Source organism: Leptinotarsa decemlineata, unplaced genomic scaffold (genome assembly GCF_025532065.1).
Source record: "Leptinotarsa decemlineata unplaced genomic scaffold, Ldec_3_MD MMD2_tig00004307_RagTag_RagTag, whole genome shotgun sequence".
NCBI classification, from domain to species: domain Eukaryota; kingdom Metazoa; phylum Arthropoda; class Insecta; order Coleoptera; family Chrysomelidae; genus Leptinotarsa; species Leptinotarsa decemlineata.
Window position 1 is genome coordinate 6,521,481 of NW_027412606.1, and position 15,104 is coordinate 6,536,584.

Here is a 15,104-nt window from a genome sequence, read left to right on the forward strand (position 1 = left end):
GGAGCTCATGAATAATATTTGTATCGAGGTTTATTTAGTTGTGATTGGCCTCATTCATTCGATTATATTTTTTTGGTATAGGAAGGTATTTTTGGGGTTGAGTGGAAGGAAAACGGAGTAGCATTTCCTGCTTCCGAGTTGAACTTTGCTATGAGGCTTCTCAATTTGAAAGTGAGCTTTTTTATGTGAGTGTCCCATTTCATGTGACTATCTAAGTAGACTCCCAAGTATTTTATGTTTTTGATTATGGGTATAATGAAGGTGTTATTATTGTCGGTGATTGATAGATGTGAAATATCCGGAAATTGGTTTTGATGATTGAAAACGAAAGACATTTTGTCTTATCGAAATTAATAGTGAGTAATTTGGAGTCGATTCATTGTTTTATTTTGAAAAAATCTTTCTCGACTCTGTTAAACAACTGTTGCCAATTTTCACCAGAATAGAAGATTGCGGTGTCATCCGTGAAGCTGATTATGTGGCCTTCTGTATCAACATTTTTTTAAATCATTTAGGTTGAATAAAATGAGGCCCAGTACTGTACCTTGTGGGACTCCAAATTCCACAGTTTCAAAGTAACTGCGTCTGCCGTTGATTTTTACGTATTGCTTTCTTCTTTCTAGATAACATTTCATCAGTTCATATACAGTGTCACCATTAAAGTGCGCACCATATGGGAAACTTTTTTTTTGAAAAGTTTCAATGAAGTTTAACTTCGGCACTTGTTCGTGCTTTAAATTTAACTCAAAATGATACGGCCAACTGCGACCCACTAACGTTCAGTGTTTGTCAAAATCAACTTTTTTTTTGAAAAAAATTGAAAAAGTGCATTTCTAGATCCAATTCAACAAAAAGTTATTTGAAAAATTTGTGTCTACGGCAATTTTATATCCATATGCCAAATTTAATGCAACTAGGATGAAGTTAACGTTTTGCTTATTTTTGACAGATATCCCCTTTATTTTAAAAAACAAGTTCGGTTGATTGTTATCAATTCATGTATACATAACAAACTAATCATGGAGTTTAACTTTACTGATAAATGTTTACTTATACGGACATTTTCAGAGAGAAATTGAAAATGTGCTTTAAAAATTTTAACATGACTGGTGCAAAGTTTCAATCACTTGGCTGTTTTCTTAAACAAACGTCAGTACCTTCAATTTTGAAAAAGCAGACACAACTCAAAAACTGCAATAAGTATTAATAAAATTACTAAAGTTGAAATTACATTAAAATTTCAATATTCAGTATTTATAGATTATTTATAAACACTAACTAGGGCGGTAAGGATGCTTAATCACGTTGAATACAATTTTTAAGTAGGTTTCGACAAACAAAATGCATGCTATGGTAGTGTCAAGTTGTTGATTTACTTGCCAAATTTTTAACAGTTATTGTTGCAATAATGTTGTCTCTCCAGGAAAGAATAGAAATAGTTTTAATATGTGGTGAGAATACACCATACCGGCAAATAGGTAACATTTTCAATGAACGGCATCCAGGAAAAAATGTTCAACATACTACTATGTCAAGGATAATGTCGAAATTCAGAGAAACAGGATCCGTAGCAAATCAATTTAAGAAAAAGCACACTCCAAGTAAATATGATGAGGAGGCCCAATTTAACATTTGTTTAAAAGTTATTGAACACGGGCAAACGAGCATAACCTATATTATAAAAAATACCGATTACAAGAGAGAAAGTGTTGGAAAAATTTTATTGAAGAATACATTTTGGCCTTACCTTTTAAGGTTTTCATTCTGGTTTCAAGCAGAGAAAGAAGAAAATGTAGTTTCCTTATAAAATGTTATGGACAGATGAGGCAACGTTCTCTTCAAATGGAACGGTAAGTTCTCAAAATTGCCGATGGTGAGCCCGAGAAAATCCCAATTTCACAGTTGAATGTGATGATCACTATTCCTTTAAAACTAATGTATGGTGTGGGATACTTAACGACCAAATAATTGGGCCATTTTTCTTTAGGGAAAATTTATCATCAGTCGGTTATCCCAACCTTTCAAATAATGAGTTTAGTGAAAGTTTTATATAATATGCCTTTGAATATTAAATACGACCTATGGTATCAGCTTGATGGCGCACCAATACATCACACGGTTGCTATGAAACAGTCTCTCCAACAAATGTTCAGAGGCAAAGTTATTGGACGTAACTGGGAACATTATTGGCCACCTAGATCACCCGACTTGACGTCTTTGTACTTTTTTTTGTAGGGTTACCTGAAACAAAAAGTGTACCGAAGTAGACCATTTACTGACATACAACATCTGGAAAATACCATTCGCGAGTGCTGTGCAAATATAAATCCCCGATTTATCAAAAATGCAGTTACAGATGTCAGCAGAAGGACCATAATTTGTTTTGAACGTGGAGGACGACATACTGAAATGTAGGTTATAAGTGTTTGACAACCTCATTTAGATCAATGAGTAATTTTTTGTACCCATTTGTATTTTCTATAATATCATTGTTGTTCAAAATTAATAATAATAATAATAGTTCTATCGAAATTATTTGAATTTTTTTTAGTTGCCTCTGATTTTTCGAAATCAAAGGTTTGTTTAAGAAAATAGCCAAGTGGTTAAAACTTTGCACCAATCATGTTACAAATTTTATAGCTAATTTTTAATTTCTCTCTAAAAATATCCGTATGAGTAAAAATGTATCAGAAAAGTTAAACTCCATGATGAGTTTGTTATGTATACATGAATTGATGACAATTAACCGAACTTGTTTTTCAAAATAAAGGAGATATCTGTCAAAAATAAGCAAAACGTTAACTTTATCCTAGTTGCAATAAATTTGTCATATGGATATAAAATTGCCGTAGACACAACTTTTTCAAGTAACTTTTTGTTAAATTCAATCTAGAAATGCACTTTTTCGAAAAAAAAGTTGAATTTGACAAACACTGAACATCAGTGGGTCTCAGTCGGCCGCATCATTTTGAGTTAAATTTAAAGCACAAACAAGTGCCGAAGTTAAACTTCATTGAAACTTTTCGAAAAAGAAGTTTTCCATATGGTTCGCACTTTAATGATGATACTGTATATTGCCACTCAACCCTGAACTTTCAATGGATTTCAAGAGTTTTTGGTGACACACTCTATCAAAACCTTTTGCTAGATCCATGAATATTATTCTTAAATGCCTATAATCCAAAGTTTTACTGTTTTCCAAGCATGTAATGGGTAATAATAAAGTAATGATAATAAACATAATTTTTATTAATAACTGGCTGAAAGTTTTGAACGTGAGGAATTTGAATTTGAAGAGTGATGAGTCAAAGCTTGATGATGCTCCATATACGTGGGCTGTTCAAAGTGTATGTTCACATTTTGCCGACTACGTACATTCAAATAGCGATTTTTTATGTTGGTACACTCGTTTCGAATATATGTTCATAGTATCACATGATTATATTTCCTTCAGTATTGTCTGAGAGTAAAATAATTGCAAACTTGTCGCTACATCAAAGAAAGCAACATAGTCGTCTCAATCGTCTCAAGCAAATAGCACTGCAATTCACACACAAAATCATTGAGATATGTCTACCCTCTATATCCCTTGAGGACACCGCTAACGAGTCATTAAAATAGGGATATACGACAAAGAACGCGAAAACACCGACAAAGAATGCGAAAATACCGCCAAAAGAACCGCTCAATGTTTTTTCTGATATTACGTTTAAGATAATATTAATAGTCGTTGGACTGAGGGTATTAATATAAATTTTCCATTGATATATTCTGTATGATGAGAAGATAATTAAAATATGGTGAAAACTAATTTTGTTTGCATATTTTATTTTGGGAAGGACAATTTATATTTGAAATAGTTTTTTATTATTTAGAATCGTTACCTTCTACAGATCTATAAAATAATCAGAATATTAAATTTACAAATAAATACAAGTGTAGAAAGGGCAAAATGTTACTGCATTTGATAAATTACCTTTTTGGAAAAAAAAACAAATTTGTCATTAACTTGAATTTAAAATATTTTGCATATTAAAAGAAATATGTATTATCTGGTGAAGTTTCAACAACTCTTTCCATTTTCTTTATCCAACCTATTTAAATCATAACATTACAATTTGTAGTTATGATTCGTTATCCATTACTATTACGGATCCCTTGCGGAAGTTTTACAAGTATGTTTTAAACCATTCTTCGAATACTGTGGCATCCATTTCTTGATGATAATCCCCATTTTTCTTCGATTCAAACACAATCAATCCATCTTTCACGAATCCTTCACTGCTGCCTATGTGAGTGATGATAAGACGACGACCTTTTTCAACTGGAATTTTCAAACTAGTGGACCAACCTTCCATAAAGACTTGTCTTCCACTATTGATGTTCTGATCTTGCCAAACCTTCGAGACGGTATGACCCTCATTGACCCATGTTTCATCCAAATAAAAAATAGATTTACCTAGTGCTCTGGCTTTCTTTATTTCTCTCAAATAGTTTCTTCTCCATTCTACAATCTCTGATTTTTCTATTACCATGCTCTTTCTATCTTGCTTTCCAAAAGTGAAATTCAGCTCATGTAATATCTTCCATATTCGAGTTCTTCTTATATCAGGAAAAAAACTGTCTTCACGAATGACTGACAAAACTTTATTTGATGTAGGTATTTCCTTTTTTTTGTAAAAAGAGTGGACTGTTCTCCTAGGTAATAGAATTCTTGACTTCTTCATCGATAACCAAACACTTTCTACCAGTGGGTACTTTCGGCTCGAAAAAGTTGTTGTTTTCGTTGAGTTCCTTCTAAAAATTGTCGATCTATTGACACCAGTCATACTCATGCATTTTTGCACTACTACTTCCTCCTTACTTTTCATTTTGGGCGGATATTGTATTCATAAAGAATAGTATACATTCATAACAATTTTTTTTTTCATTTATATTTAATGGTGACAATTTCGGACGCTTCACGATTCCCGAACAACTAGCTTTCATGTTGTACAGCTGTTTATTCAACGCGCTGTCGCAGTAAACTGAAGAATATCACGAATAACCCCGCTAAAAAGCCAAGTCGGTCTTATTGATGGGTGCGATGTGTCTGTTGACAGTATAATTCAAAGGAATATCTATTTATACCGCCTTCAAATAAACAATATTTTTTTCAATCCCCTTCAACTAAATACCTATTTGTTGGAGAATGTCTTGGTTACCACTGGACATATTTTAACATTTGTCATAGTAGATTATCTTTGAGTTGGGTTTTTCTTGTAATTCAATTTACATTGGTGAGACCAGTCGTAATCTATCTGGAAGAATCACTTCACATAAAAGTGACTGCAGACTCAACAAACGTTCCTGTGGACTAGCTGAACATGTTATCTCTTCAGATTATGATATGGAAATGCTTTTTCTAGAAATGGTTCACATAAGTAAACATAATAATAATTTAAACAAAAAATCAGAAATACAAAATTTAAGTCAAATTTACAATTATATTTTAACTTTTGATCAATAAAATTGAACAAATAATTTCAATATCAAATCAATAATAATTTTTCACTTACACTTACATTTAAATTTCACTGTATGTGCAAATATTATAATAGTCACATTTTCTCTGGTGCTGTAACAAAATTTTCAACGTCAAATTTTGCATTTGACTTTTCGTTTTTATGTTTGGATTTATATGCCCTCTTTTTATATTTTATACTAACTTTGGTGAGTATTTTGTAACATATCTATTACTGTATGATGTTCGCATGAACTTTATTTTGTAGATATTCTTGATAAAGGAAAAAAATATATATTTCCGACAGTTTGAATAACGAAAAATAGTGTTTCCATAGCCCGCAGATATTAACTGAAATACCCAACTCAAAAATAATCTATAGTTATATAATAACCAGTCAACTAAATTTGACCTTTCAATATATATATAAAATCTAGAAAGGTTAATACAGTCAATCTGCTGGAAAATAATTCCATGAAATTCAAAAAATAAATATATAATTACTTTTTGATCATTACCATATTGATTTCAATTTAAGAGCCACCAGTAGACAGCTGTTTCAGCCTATTGGGCATCGTCAGTACCGTGCAGGCGGTCCTCGATTGAATACAAAATGAGAAAAACCAAGAAAGTACCTGATAAAAATAGCGGCGTAAACGCAAGCGAAACATAGGTGGAACCACCTATTGGTGTGACACCCAAGTCAACTTGTCTAGTTTTTATGTCAGTGTTGGTGGTTTGACCAATCAACCGACAACTGCGGTAGCAGAAATTTGGGAAGCTAACCTGAAATGCCATCAGAAAACAAATCCATGTTTCTAGAAATGATATGGAATCTAGAAAGGTTAATGCAGTCTACAGCTATCTACCGGTGGCTTGAAATCAATATGGGAATGATCAAAAAGTACTTATCTATTTATTTTTTGATTTTCATGGAATTATTTTCCAGCAGATTGAAATCTTTACAGTGGCATACGGTGATTGTACTCTGAGTCAGAAAAATGTTTAAAAGTGGTACAACCTTTTCACAGAAGTTCGAAATGGTGTGAATGACGACGTTCGTCTTGGACGCCCCAACACAACAACAACCAATGAAAATGCTGAAAAAGTGAAGAAAATTGTCATAGAGAATCATTGAATCACTATTAGAGGAATGGCATGAAGCGTGTGGTAGCGAAGTTCATTCCAAAATTGCTGAATTTTGCCCAAAAAACCGTTGCACGAGCATCGCTCAGGAGTTATTGAATGGCGTCGACAGTGTTCCATATTATGCTCAAAAGTGTCATAACTGGTGACGAATCATTAGCATATGGTTATGACATTGAAAAATCTGTTTTTATATCAACTAGCTGTCACTCTCTTATGAACGACAACCATACAAGTCAAAACTTCAGCGAGCTGAGGGTAAACGAGGATATACCTTTCAACGTGCGATTCCTAGCACAGGTTGGACGATAAGCAGCGAAAATAGATCGTCCGGCTGTAGGACTTGAACCAGCGTTTCACGTAGAAGTCGATTGAATGAAAACAATGAAACGCCAATCCAAACGGTCATCGTCCCAAAAAAACAATGGATTAAGAAAAACATCAATGTTATACCTGATTCGTTGATTTGACTATTATATCAGCGTATGATACAGGCTACCCTTTAATCTCTTTGTTCTATTGTTAATTGAAAGCAGTGCATTTATTGTCGTCTGTTTGATAATTATGGAAAGTGAGTTTCTATGTTTATTCCTGATTGATTATGTGTAATTTGAGTCGCAATTCAAGTTTTTATTTTTTTTGTGTTCTTTATCTAATTGACTTTCATAGTCAGGTCACTAATTTCATTAACGATAAAATAAAACGTTTTTTGTGAGATTGCGTTAATAACTTTTTCGAAATTCTTGTTGAAAAATCGTTAGAAACAGTTACAAAAACTTGATTTACTGCAATAGTACCTACTTATGATGCACTGTAGTAATGAATATTACTGGAGATTTTTCCCAACACCAAGCCGTTTTTCAACACCTCCACACGTGTTTCGATCACCAAGTGATCATCTTCAAGAAAGATCAAACTATTTGATATTTATTTATTTATGGACTTGCCATTATACAATGAACACATTAATAGTGTGATTGAAACAATAAACAATTGAATAATAATATAGAATACCAAAAAAGAAAAAAAAAACAAATATCAATTGATTATTAATAATAATAATCAGCAGTTTCTTCATAGTAGGTCAATAAGTTCAACCTGATTTTTAAAAGAGTACAAGGATGAGTCATATCAATATAGCTGCTATTCTTATTTGCTAACCTAAGAATTCTAGTGATGGTTTCATTTAAGCCATAGCTAATAGAATGATAAAGAACTTCAAACAATATTTCAGCAGTTCGGACATTGTCTAATATAATATAAATTGATTTGAAATTCCTGAAAAAAATCAAAAGGATTAACCGAAAATAACAATTTAAAAAAAACTGAAATTACAAAAAATAACATACAAGCAACAACCAAAGAATGAAAAATTGAATGGAGTAGTAGAAAGCTAAAAACTTTCTTTCCCAAAAAATTGAAATATCAATAAAAGCTGAAAATTAAAAAAATTAAAATATTATTAACAAAAATGAAAAAAAAATATAAATTATTATAAGATTCCAAACCAAGTTACGTCACGACGTTTCGATTGTTAGTATCCACAATCGTCTTTGGGTGATAACTGGACTTATTCCTCCGAAATCTGAATATTTATAGGTCATTCCAGTGCTTTCACCTATCCCCTTTTCCCTCTCTCCGCTTCAGTGGTTTTAGCGGGAGATAACTGTTTGGTAGGAGTTGGTCGTGTTTCGCAAAAACGTGGCTTATGAGCAATGTCGAAGGACAGTGGGACGCGCATGGGGTTTTTCAACCCGTGTGGTCACCTGGATCTACACTACAATAATAAGATCTATGTTAACGTACGGAACCATTGCATGGGAACCGAAAGTTCTACAAGCAACGGCCATCCAAAAATTATACCAAATACAGCGATTGCCTTGTTTAAACAGCTCTGACCCCTCTGGACCTGTACGTTAAGGAGGTTGCGTTAATGGCCATGTTACGATTGCGCACGGCTGGTGTAAACCTCGAAGTAGGAATGAGTCAATTCGATTCGGCGGTCGCCTAGCACCATTTGGTGAACTTTGGCAATGTTTTCGTCGATAGTTTAAGTTTTTGAACGTTCCGAACGTTCATCGTTTCTTGAGCTCTCACGGCCACGTTTAAATTCAGCTGCCTGAAATTTCACCTCAGATTGAGGTGAGCACTTCTGTCTAGCCTCGGGATTGGTTTTGGTTTTTTTGTTTCTGTTTTTGTGTTGTTTCTTTCATGTGTGTTCCCACGAGTATCAAGGGAAGAGTTGGTCACCTCTAGCTGAGCCCCTCATTACTAGAAGTAGGCTGATTACAATGAGGCTTCGCCCAGTTCCCCAAAGGGATCGATCAGCTGTCGGTACGATTCCTTACACCTCAGCTTGGGTAGGCTGGTCCACGGTGGCCATGTTTTGCCAAGGCTTTTGGGGTGTTTTAGTTCTCCTCACCTTACTTATTTCTGCTACTTGAGGCCCTGTCTGGCTTTCCAGACAGGGCCTCAAGTCCCCTGGCCGTTCCCTTATCCGCCACCTGGAGGCGCGCCCGATAGGTAGCCCAACTCACGGGTATCAAACTCATGAATCACTTATGAAAAAATAATTGCTCCGGGGCTGGAAAAATTTTCAGGATGTATAGAACTCCATTTGAACTCTCTGTTCATACGCTCCAATATTCGAGGTTTTTACAAATCGATTCATTTCAGAAACAAAAGAGAAATCTTTTATTATTCGACTATGACTGAGAGTAAAGAAAAATTGAAACGTCTTGATTATTTATTACAAACTCAAGATTGCACTATTCTGTTAATTCCTTACCATTACTTCATTGACGTCAAAAACAATTTTTCAATTTCCTTTCTTGGTATTACCGTTCTTTGCTTATTTCTAGTCGGTAACACTTCAATTTTCATTTGCGTTGTTTCTAAATGGTTTGTGAAACTTCAATTCACAATTCACATATGATGATTTTTGATGCTGATAAAACTTTGGCTATTGCGGAGTTTTTTGAAATATTACATGTTGGTTTTTCAATAGTTTGAAGATTTAACGGCAATTTTGATGCTGAATGAGCCGTACGGCATCCTTCTAACAATGTGGTTGCTATTCCAGAAGAAGCAATTGCAAGCGAAATGTTGAATCTCGCACGAACAGTAGCTAAAACTAATGACATCAGGAATGTCTTACCAGTTCCATCAGGGGCATCCAGGAAATATAAACCACCATTTCCATCATCAATTGCCTTCATTAACCATTGACAAAATTACGTTTACCTGTCATTAACCTTTTTTTGTTATTCCATGTCAGATGCGTTTTTGCTATACCACGTTTTATAGTGACTTCTTGGTGACTTCACGGTAACGCGGTCGAACGGGATAAAAAGTATCCTATGTCTCTCTTCTTGTTCTAAGCTACCTCTCCACCAATTTTCAGCCAAATCGATTAATCCACCACTTCCTTTTATATATATATATATATATATATATATATATATATATATATATATATATATATATATATATTAGACAAATGACACATGTAGTAACCACAATACGTAAAAATTCTCCAAGGTGAACAAAGAAATATTCAAGTGAGATTTTGGTAAATGATGATTATCAATTCGTTAGTCTATGTAAAGGAGTATATGGTCTATTCAATTGTACTTGCGTATTCAAACAAGGGAATTGTTATGTTTGAATACACAAGTATAATTGAATAGATTATTCCTTTACATAGACGACTAAATTAACCAATTGAAAATAAACATTTCACAAAATCCCAATTGAATAGTTCTTTGCTAACCTTGGAGAATTTTCACGTCAAGGAAGGTGAATTTTAATATTTCTTAATGAATATTCATTCATTCATCAATTTCTATTTTCTCCTCAGATATAATATACTTGTGCCAGCATTATTATCAATCCTTGAAGCAGTTCTATTATGCACTGTTTGTTATATGTTTGATCTTTTCAGCGACTCGGTTTTTATCTCCTCAATCGTCGCAAAACGCCAACTTTTCATGGATCTCTTCAATCAGTAAGCAAAACTATGACATTTGATCGAAGTTGGCGTGCATTTTTTGGTCTTGACTCTACTGGGCTATTCCATTGAAACGATTGGACTTCAATTTTGATGTCATAACCATATGCCCATGATTAAAGCAAATCTGGATCACCGTTTTCAACAATTACTGGAACGAATTTTGCTGCCACACGCTTCATGCTCACAATTTCTGAAAAACTTCTTTAATATTCCTCATGACATTCACACCTTCTCGACCTTCTGCAAAAAGATTGTACCACTTGTGAACATTTTTCCAACTCAGAGTACAATCATCGTATGACACTGTCAATATTTTGAGTATTTTTGAGCACTTAAACATATGATCGAGACGTGTGTACCAATGATATGAAAAAATTTAAAAATCACTAATTGAATGTACATAGCAGCGAAATTTAAACGGTCACCCTATTTTTCAACACACCCCGTATTGTTACTGCTCTTATTTCATCAGGAAATACCTATTCATCATTCATGAAAATGACTATTCTCGAGAAAAATCGATTTGTCTATAATACACCAATTTAGAATCGAATAGTATTTAAATTGGAGGATTATATCATTTATTTACTTACCTATATGGTGACAACGTAGTTGAACTTGGAAAATGAAATATTAATAGGCGCATGCTCTCAAGATTTGTTCTTTCCAGTGAAAATTCTGTTTACGGTCTTTCAAATATTGATGAAGTATGGAGTCGAAAGTAGTTGACAATGGTGAGTTGAATCCTCAGTTTTCATTACCTCAGTATCTAAAAACGATGAAAGCGAATATAAGTATATCCCAGCATGTTTGCACAGATTTTTTTCTAACTCTTGGTAATGAAGTTTTCATCTTGGCATTGTGAAAATGTCCTGAAAAACCAACAACGTGAAGTTATACCCGGTAGGTCGTCTACGACGATAATGTCAATCATGAACTCTTGATTCGGAAACTAGATTAGATGTAATGTCCTTTGTGGCTCAAAATATGACTAGTGAGTAATTTATGGAACAGATCCCAAAATATAGAAATCAAAAGCTACCTTTCCAAACAAATTTCTGTAACATCTGGGGTTCCCTAGGGCTCTCACCTGACCCCGCTGTCATTCATGAAAATTTCATAAACGATATTGCCGATATTTTAGCTATCAATCATTGGCATGTGATATGAAAATTTAAAGGACCATTGTGAATATTAGTGACTGCCTTGAGTTAGAGCGAGCCCTTCTTTCGTTACATTAATGGTGCCTAAGTAACCATACGATTTTGAATCTCCAGAGATCCTCCTCGATAACCTTCGTGAAAATAAACATAACCTCTTATATACACGGAATTCATTAAATATGCGGCGAAACATTAAGGGACTATGCCTTGGACTATTCTAAGGATATTTTATCCTTCGATGATTTTTGATAGGACGCTTTGTTTCGAAGATACGCCGCGTCGTCCAAAGTCTTCGTGTTCGTTTCAAAGTCTACATGAGAAAACCTAAAAGCTCTTTATGTCTAATATGACTACGCAGGAATATTTTTTAAAAAAAATGTTTTCCATCGATAACTATTGATATCTGATTTGAAAAAATATTTCATCAGTTCGGACTTCCATTGTCTAATATAATAATACAAATTGATTTGAAATCCCTGAAAGAATCTATGGAAAATTAAAAAGATTAGCTGAAAAATAACAATTTTATCGAACAAAAAACTGAAATTACAAAGAAATAATATACAAGCAACAACCAAAAAAAAATAAAACACGAACTGAAAATTACAAAAAATTAAAAATTATATTATAGGTCATTCGAGTGCTTTCACCTATCCCCTCATCCCTCTCACCGCTTCATTGATTCTAGCGGGAGCTGACCGTTTGGCGGGAGTTGGTCGTGTTCCCCTTGATCATACCTTTCCATATGTTACGTATCTCTACGATAGCTGCGGTTTCTTTGAATTTTCTCCTAAACCAGTGTTCCTCCTTGTGGATGATTTCAGCTTGAGACCACTTGATGTTATGCTCTGCTATTCCGGATTTGCTGGTTTCTCCTCGCTGTGTGTGTTTCTTATGCTCAGCAATGAGAATATTCAATGACCTCTTAGTTTCACCGATGTATGATTCTCTGCACTCGCAGGGTATCCGGTAAATTCAATTCTTGAAATAGCATTCTGCGTTTGGTGGCCTAGTTTTGGTGAGGCTGCTAAGGATAGTGTTCCCAGATCTGAAGCAGGTCCTGATGTTATCCTTGGACCCAATCCTTCTTATCCTTTCCGAAAATCCGTAGGGAAGTACAAGTACTGGTTGTGGCGGCTTCTCTTCCTTGTGTAGTTCTTGTTCTCTTCTAGCTAAAGCCTGTGAATAACCCGTTGAAAATCATTTTTGATGATGCCTTTTTCGAGACTTTCCTTTGTATTATAGAGCCCGAAAGCACGGTCTAGTAGAGTTTTGATGATTTCTCTCTTAGTCAATTGATGGTGGTTGGGTTCCAGGTTCAGATACTGACAGTATCTGCATATGCAATTGGCAATACAACTGAAAGAGTCGACCTTCAATTTTAGAATGGGCACACTTGCAGACCGGTTTCGTCGGGCTCCTCAGCCACTCGTCAGTGCAAAATAGTGACCATCATCGACAATGATATTCCATAATTGAGAATAAAAATTCTTTCAGAGTATTTCATTCCTCGTCCGCAGTTGGAGCGAACATTATTAGCCAGTGGAGTAGTTGAATTTTATATCTCTCCATTCTTGTCATTTGATTTCTTGCTGTCAATATCATCGTTTTTTTTTTGAATTGGAAATAGTCACATTCTAGTTTCTGAGAGCCAATCTCAAATTATGAAATAAACCGAATTTGTTTTCAGTTTATATTTAATAGAAGACCGACTAAACAATAATTTGTGAAGAACTTTAAAATTCAACAAGATTGATAATGACAGAAATAGCAATAGCGAAAAAAACTGATCGCTTTCATCAAATCATGTTTTTTTTTCCATTTACTATGTCTACATTAGGGAAATTATTTTTTAGTGGCAATGTGTGAGAGTGAAGAAGAAGAAGAAGATTATGTGATAAATGTTCCTTCAAACTTTCAGCCGAATGATCGTGGTTTGGGTTTTCAGTTATTCAGCAGTATGGAAAAATATAAGAATTCTGTTGCACAGGTAAATAAATGGAAATAAATTGATCTTCCTTGTTTTTAACAAAATTCATTCATTATATAATTCATTCGTTTTCTGTGAACTTTACAAAATGTTGAAGCTGGCGAAATTTTTTTCAATTTTCCATCACCTTCAGTTCAATAAGCTTTTGTTCCACCTTCTACTACACAAAAAGTGACGGGAAATAAATATCCAGTTAAAGCACACGTTACCATACTTCTGCCGGGGGCGAAGTATCACCCATGGAGCTATGATTCATCCCTAATGAAGGTCTCGTCCTGAGGTGTGTGTTTCCGTGCCGAAAAGATGAATGATTGTGAGCTCACGTAGTATCACTAACGGAACCTTCGAGATCCCGTGAGCGCTCTCGTCAGAAAGCTTTGTCATGGTATGAACCATGAAGTAGCCAAAGAATTCGTCAGAAAAAGGCTCCAACTGTCCTGTAACATCGGATCAAGAGCAAAAGCTTATCAGTTTCCTAACTCCTTATTCTGTTAACAATGTATGATGTTAGATGAACAGTGTATGTTCTGGCTCAAACAGGAGTGGGGGAAGGAAACGTGTGACGTAATCGATGCAGGATGGATTGAGTTTCGTAGCGATTCAAGCGTGGAACTCTGCCCCTCGGCCCCTTCAGTACTCTACATCACCGATCAGGCCCTATTGAGACTCAGTATCACCCCTCGGCCCCCCCTTATATCGTGATCCTAATTAAAAAAAGTTTATAGCTATGAGAATCGAACCCACGACGTCCGCGTGATAGACATTGTCCTTAGCCTCTACACCAATGTAAGATATTGAAAGTAACTGCGAATGATGGGTATTTATGGAGTTGGTTTTGTCGGGGCCGAAATTGAGTCATTTATTATACTTGACCGATTTTTTTTTATTTCCGTAGACTGTTAGGGAAATTGAAATCGTCATTTCCTTGTAGAAGACAGGAAAATATACTTAGATTTGGGAAATAATCTTAATTTCATATAAAGGTGTATATGTATGTGTGTGTAATCGGCGCAAAGAGAGATGAACCAATGCCAGCATGGCAGGTTCAGTTTGCCGGTTGTAAAATAAATCGTTGTGTATTGGGCAATGTAGCGTTGCCGGTTTAAAAATTGAGCATGAAAGGTTAGGAATACGATTGTGTACGGGATGTCTCAATAAACATTTGGACCGTTTTCGACCGTTTTTCGTGCGTTTTAGATTGTTTTTTCGTGCGTGTTCGATCGTTTTTCGTGCGTTTTCAACCGTTTTGCATAGGTTTTCAATTTTTGTTGAGGATATATTATCATAAGG

The 15,104-nt window shown here is 34.7% G+C and overlaps 1 protein-coding gene across 1 annotated transcript in view; it reads left to right on the plus strand.

Annotated features, from left to right (window-relative positions):
• The first annotated feature begins 11,262 nt into the window (after window positions 1-11,262).
• The window catches only part of LOC111514901 (luciferin 4-monooxygenase), a 30,322-nt gene continuing 26,480 nt past the window's right edge, over window positions 11,263-15,104 (plus strand). Inside the window, exons 1-2 of the mRNA XM_074178874.1 lie at window positions 11,263-11,395; window positions 13,681-13,814. Of these exons, the coding sequence (XP_074034975.1) occupies window positions 11,371-11,395; window positions 13,681-13,814 (159 nt within the window). The 5' untranslated portion in view covers window positions 11,263-11,370. The remainder of the gene's footprint in view (window positions 11,396-13,680; window positions 13,815-15,104) is intronic.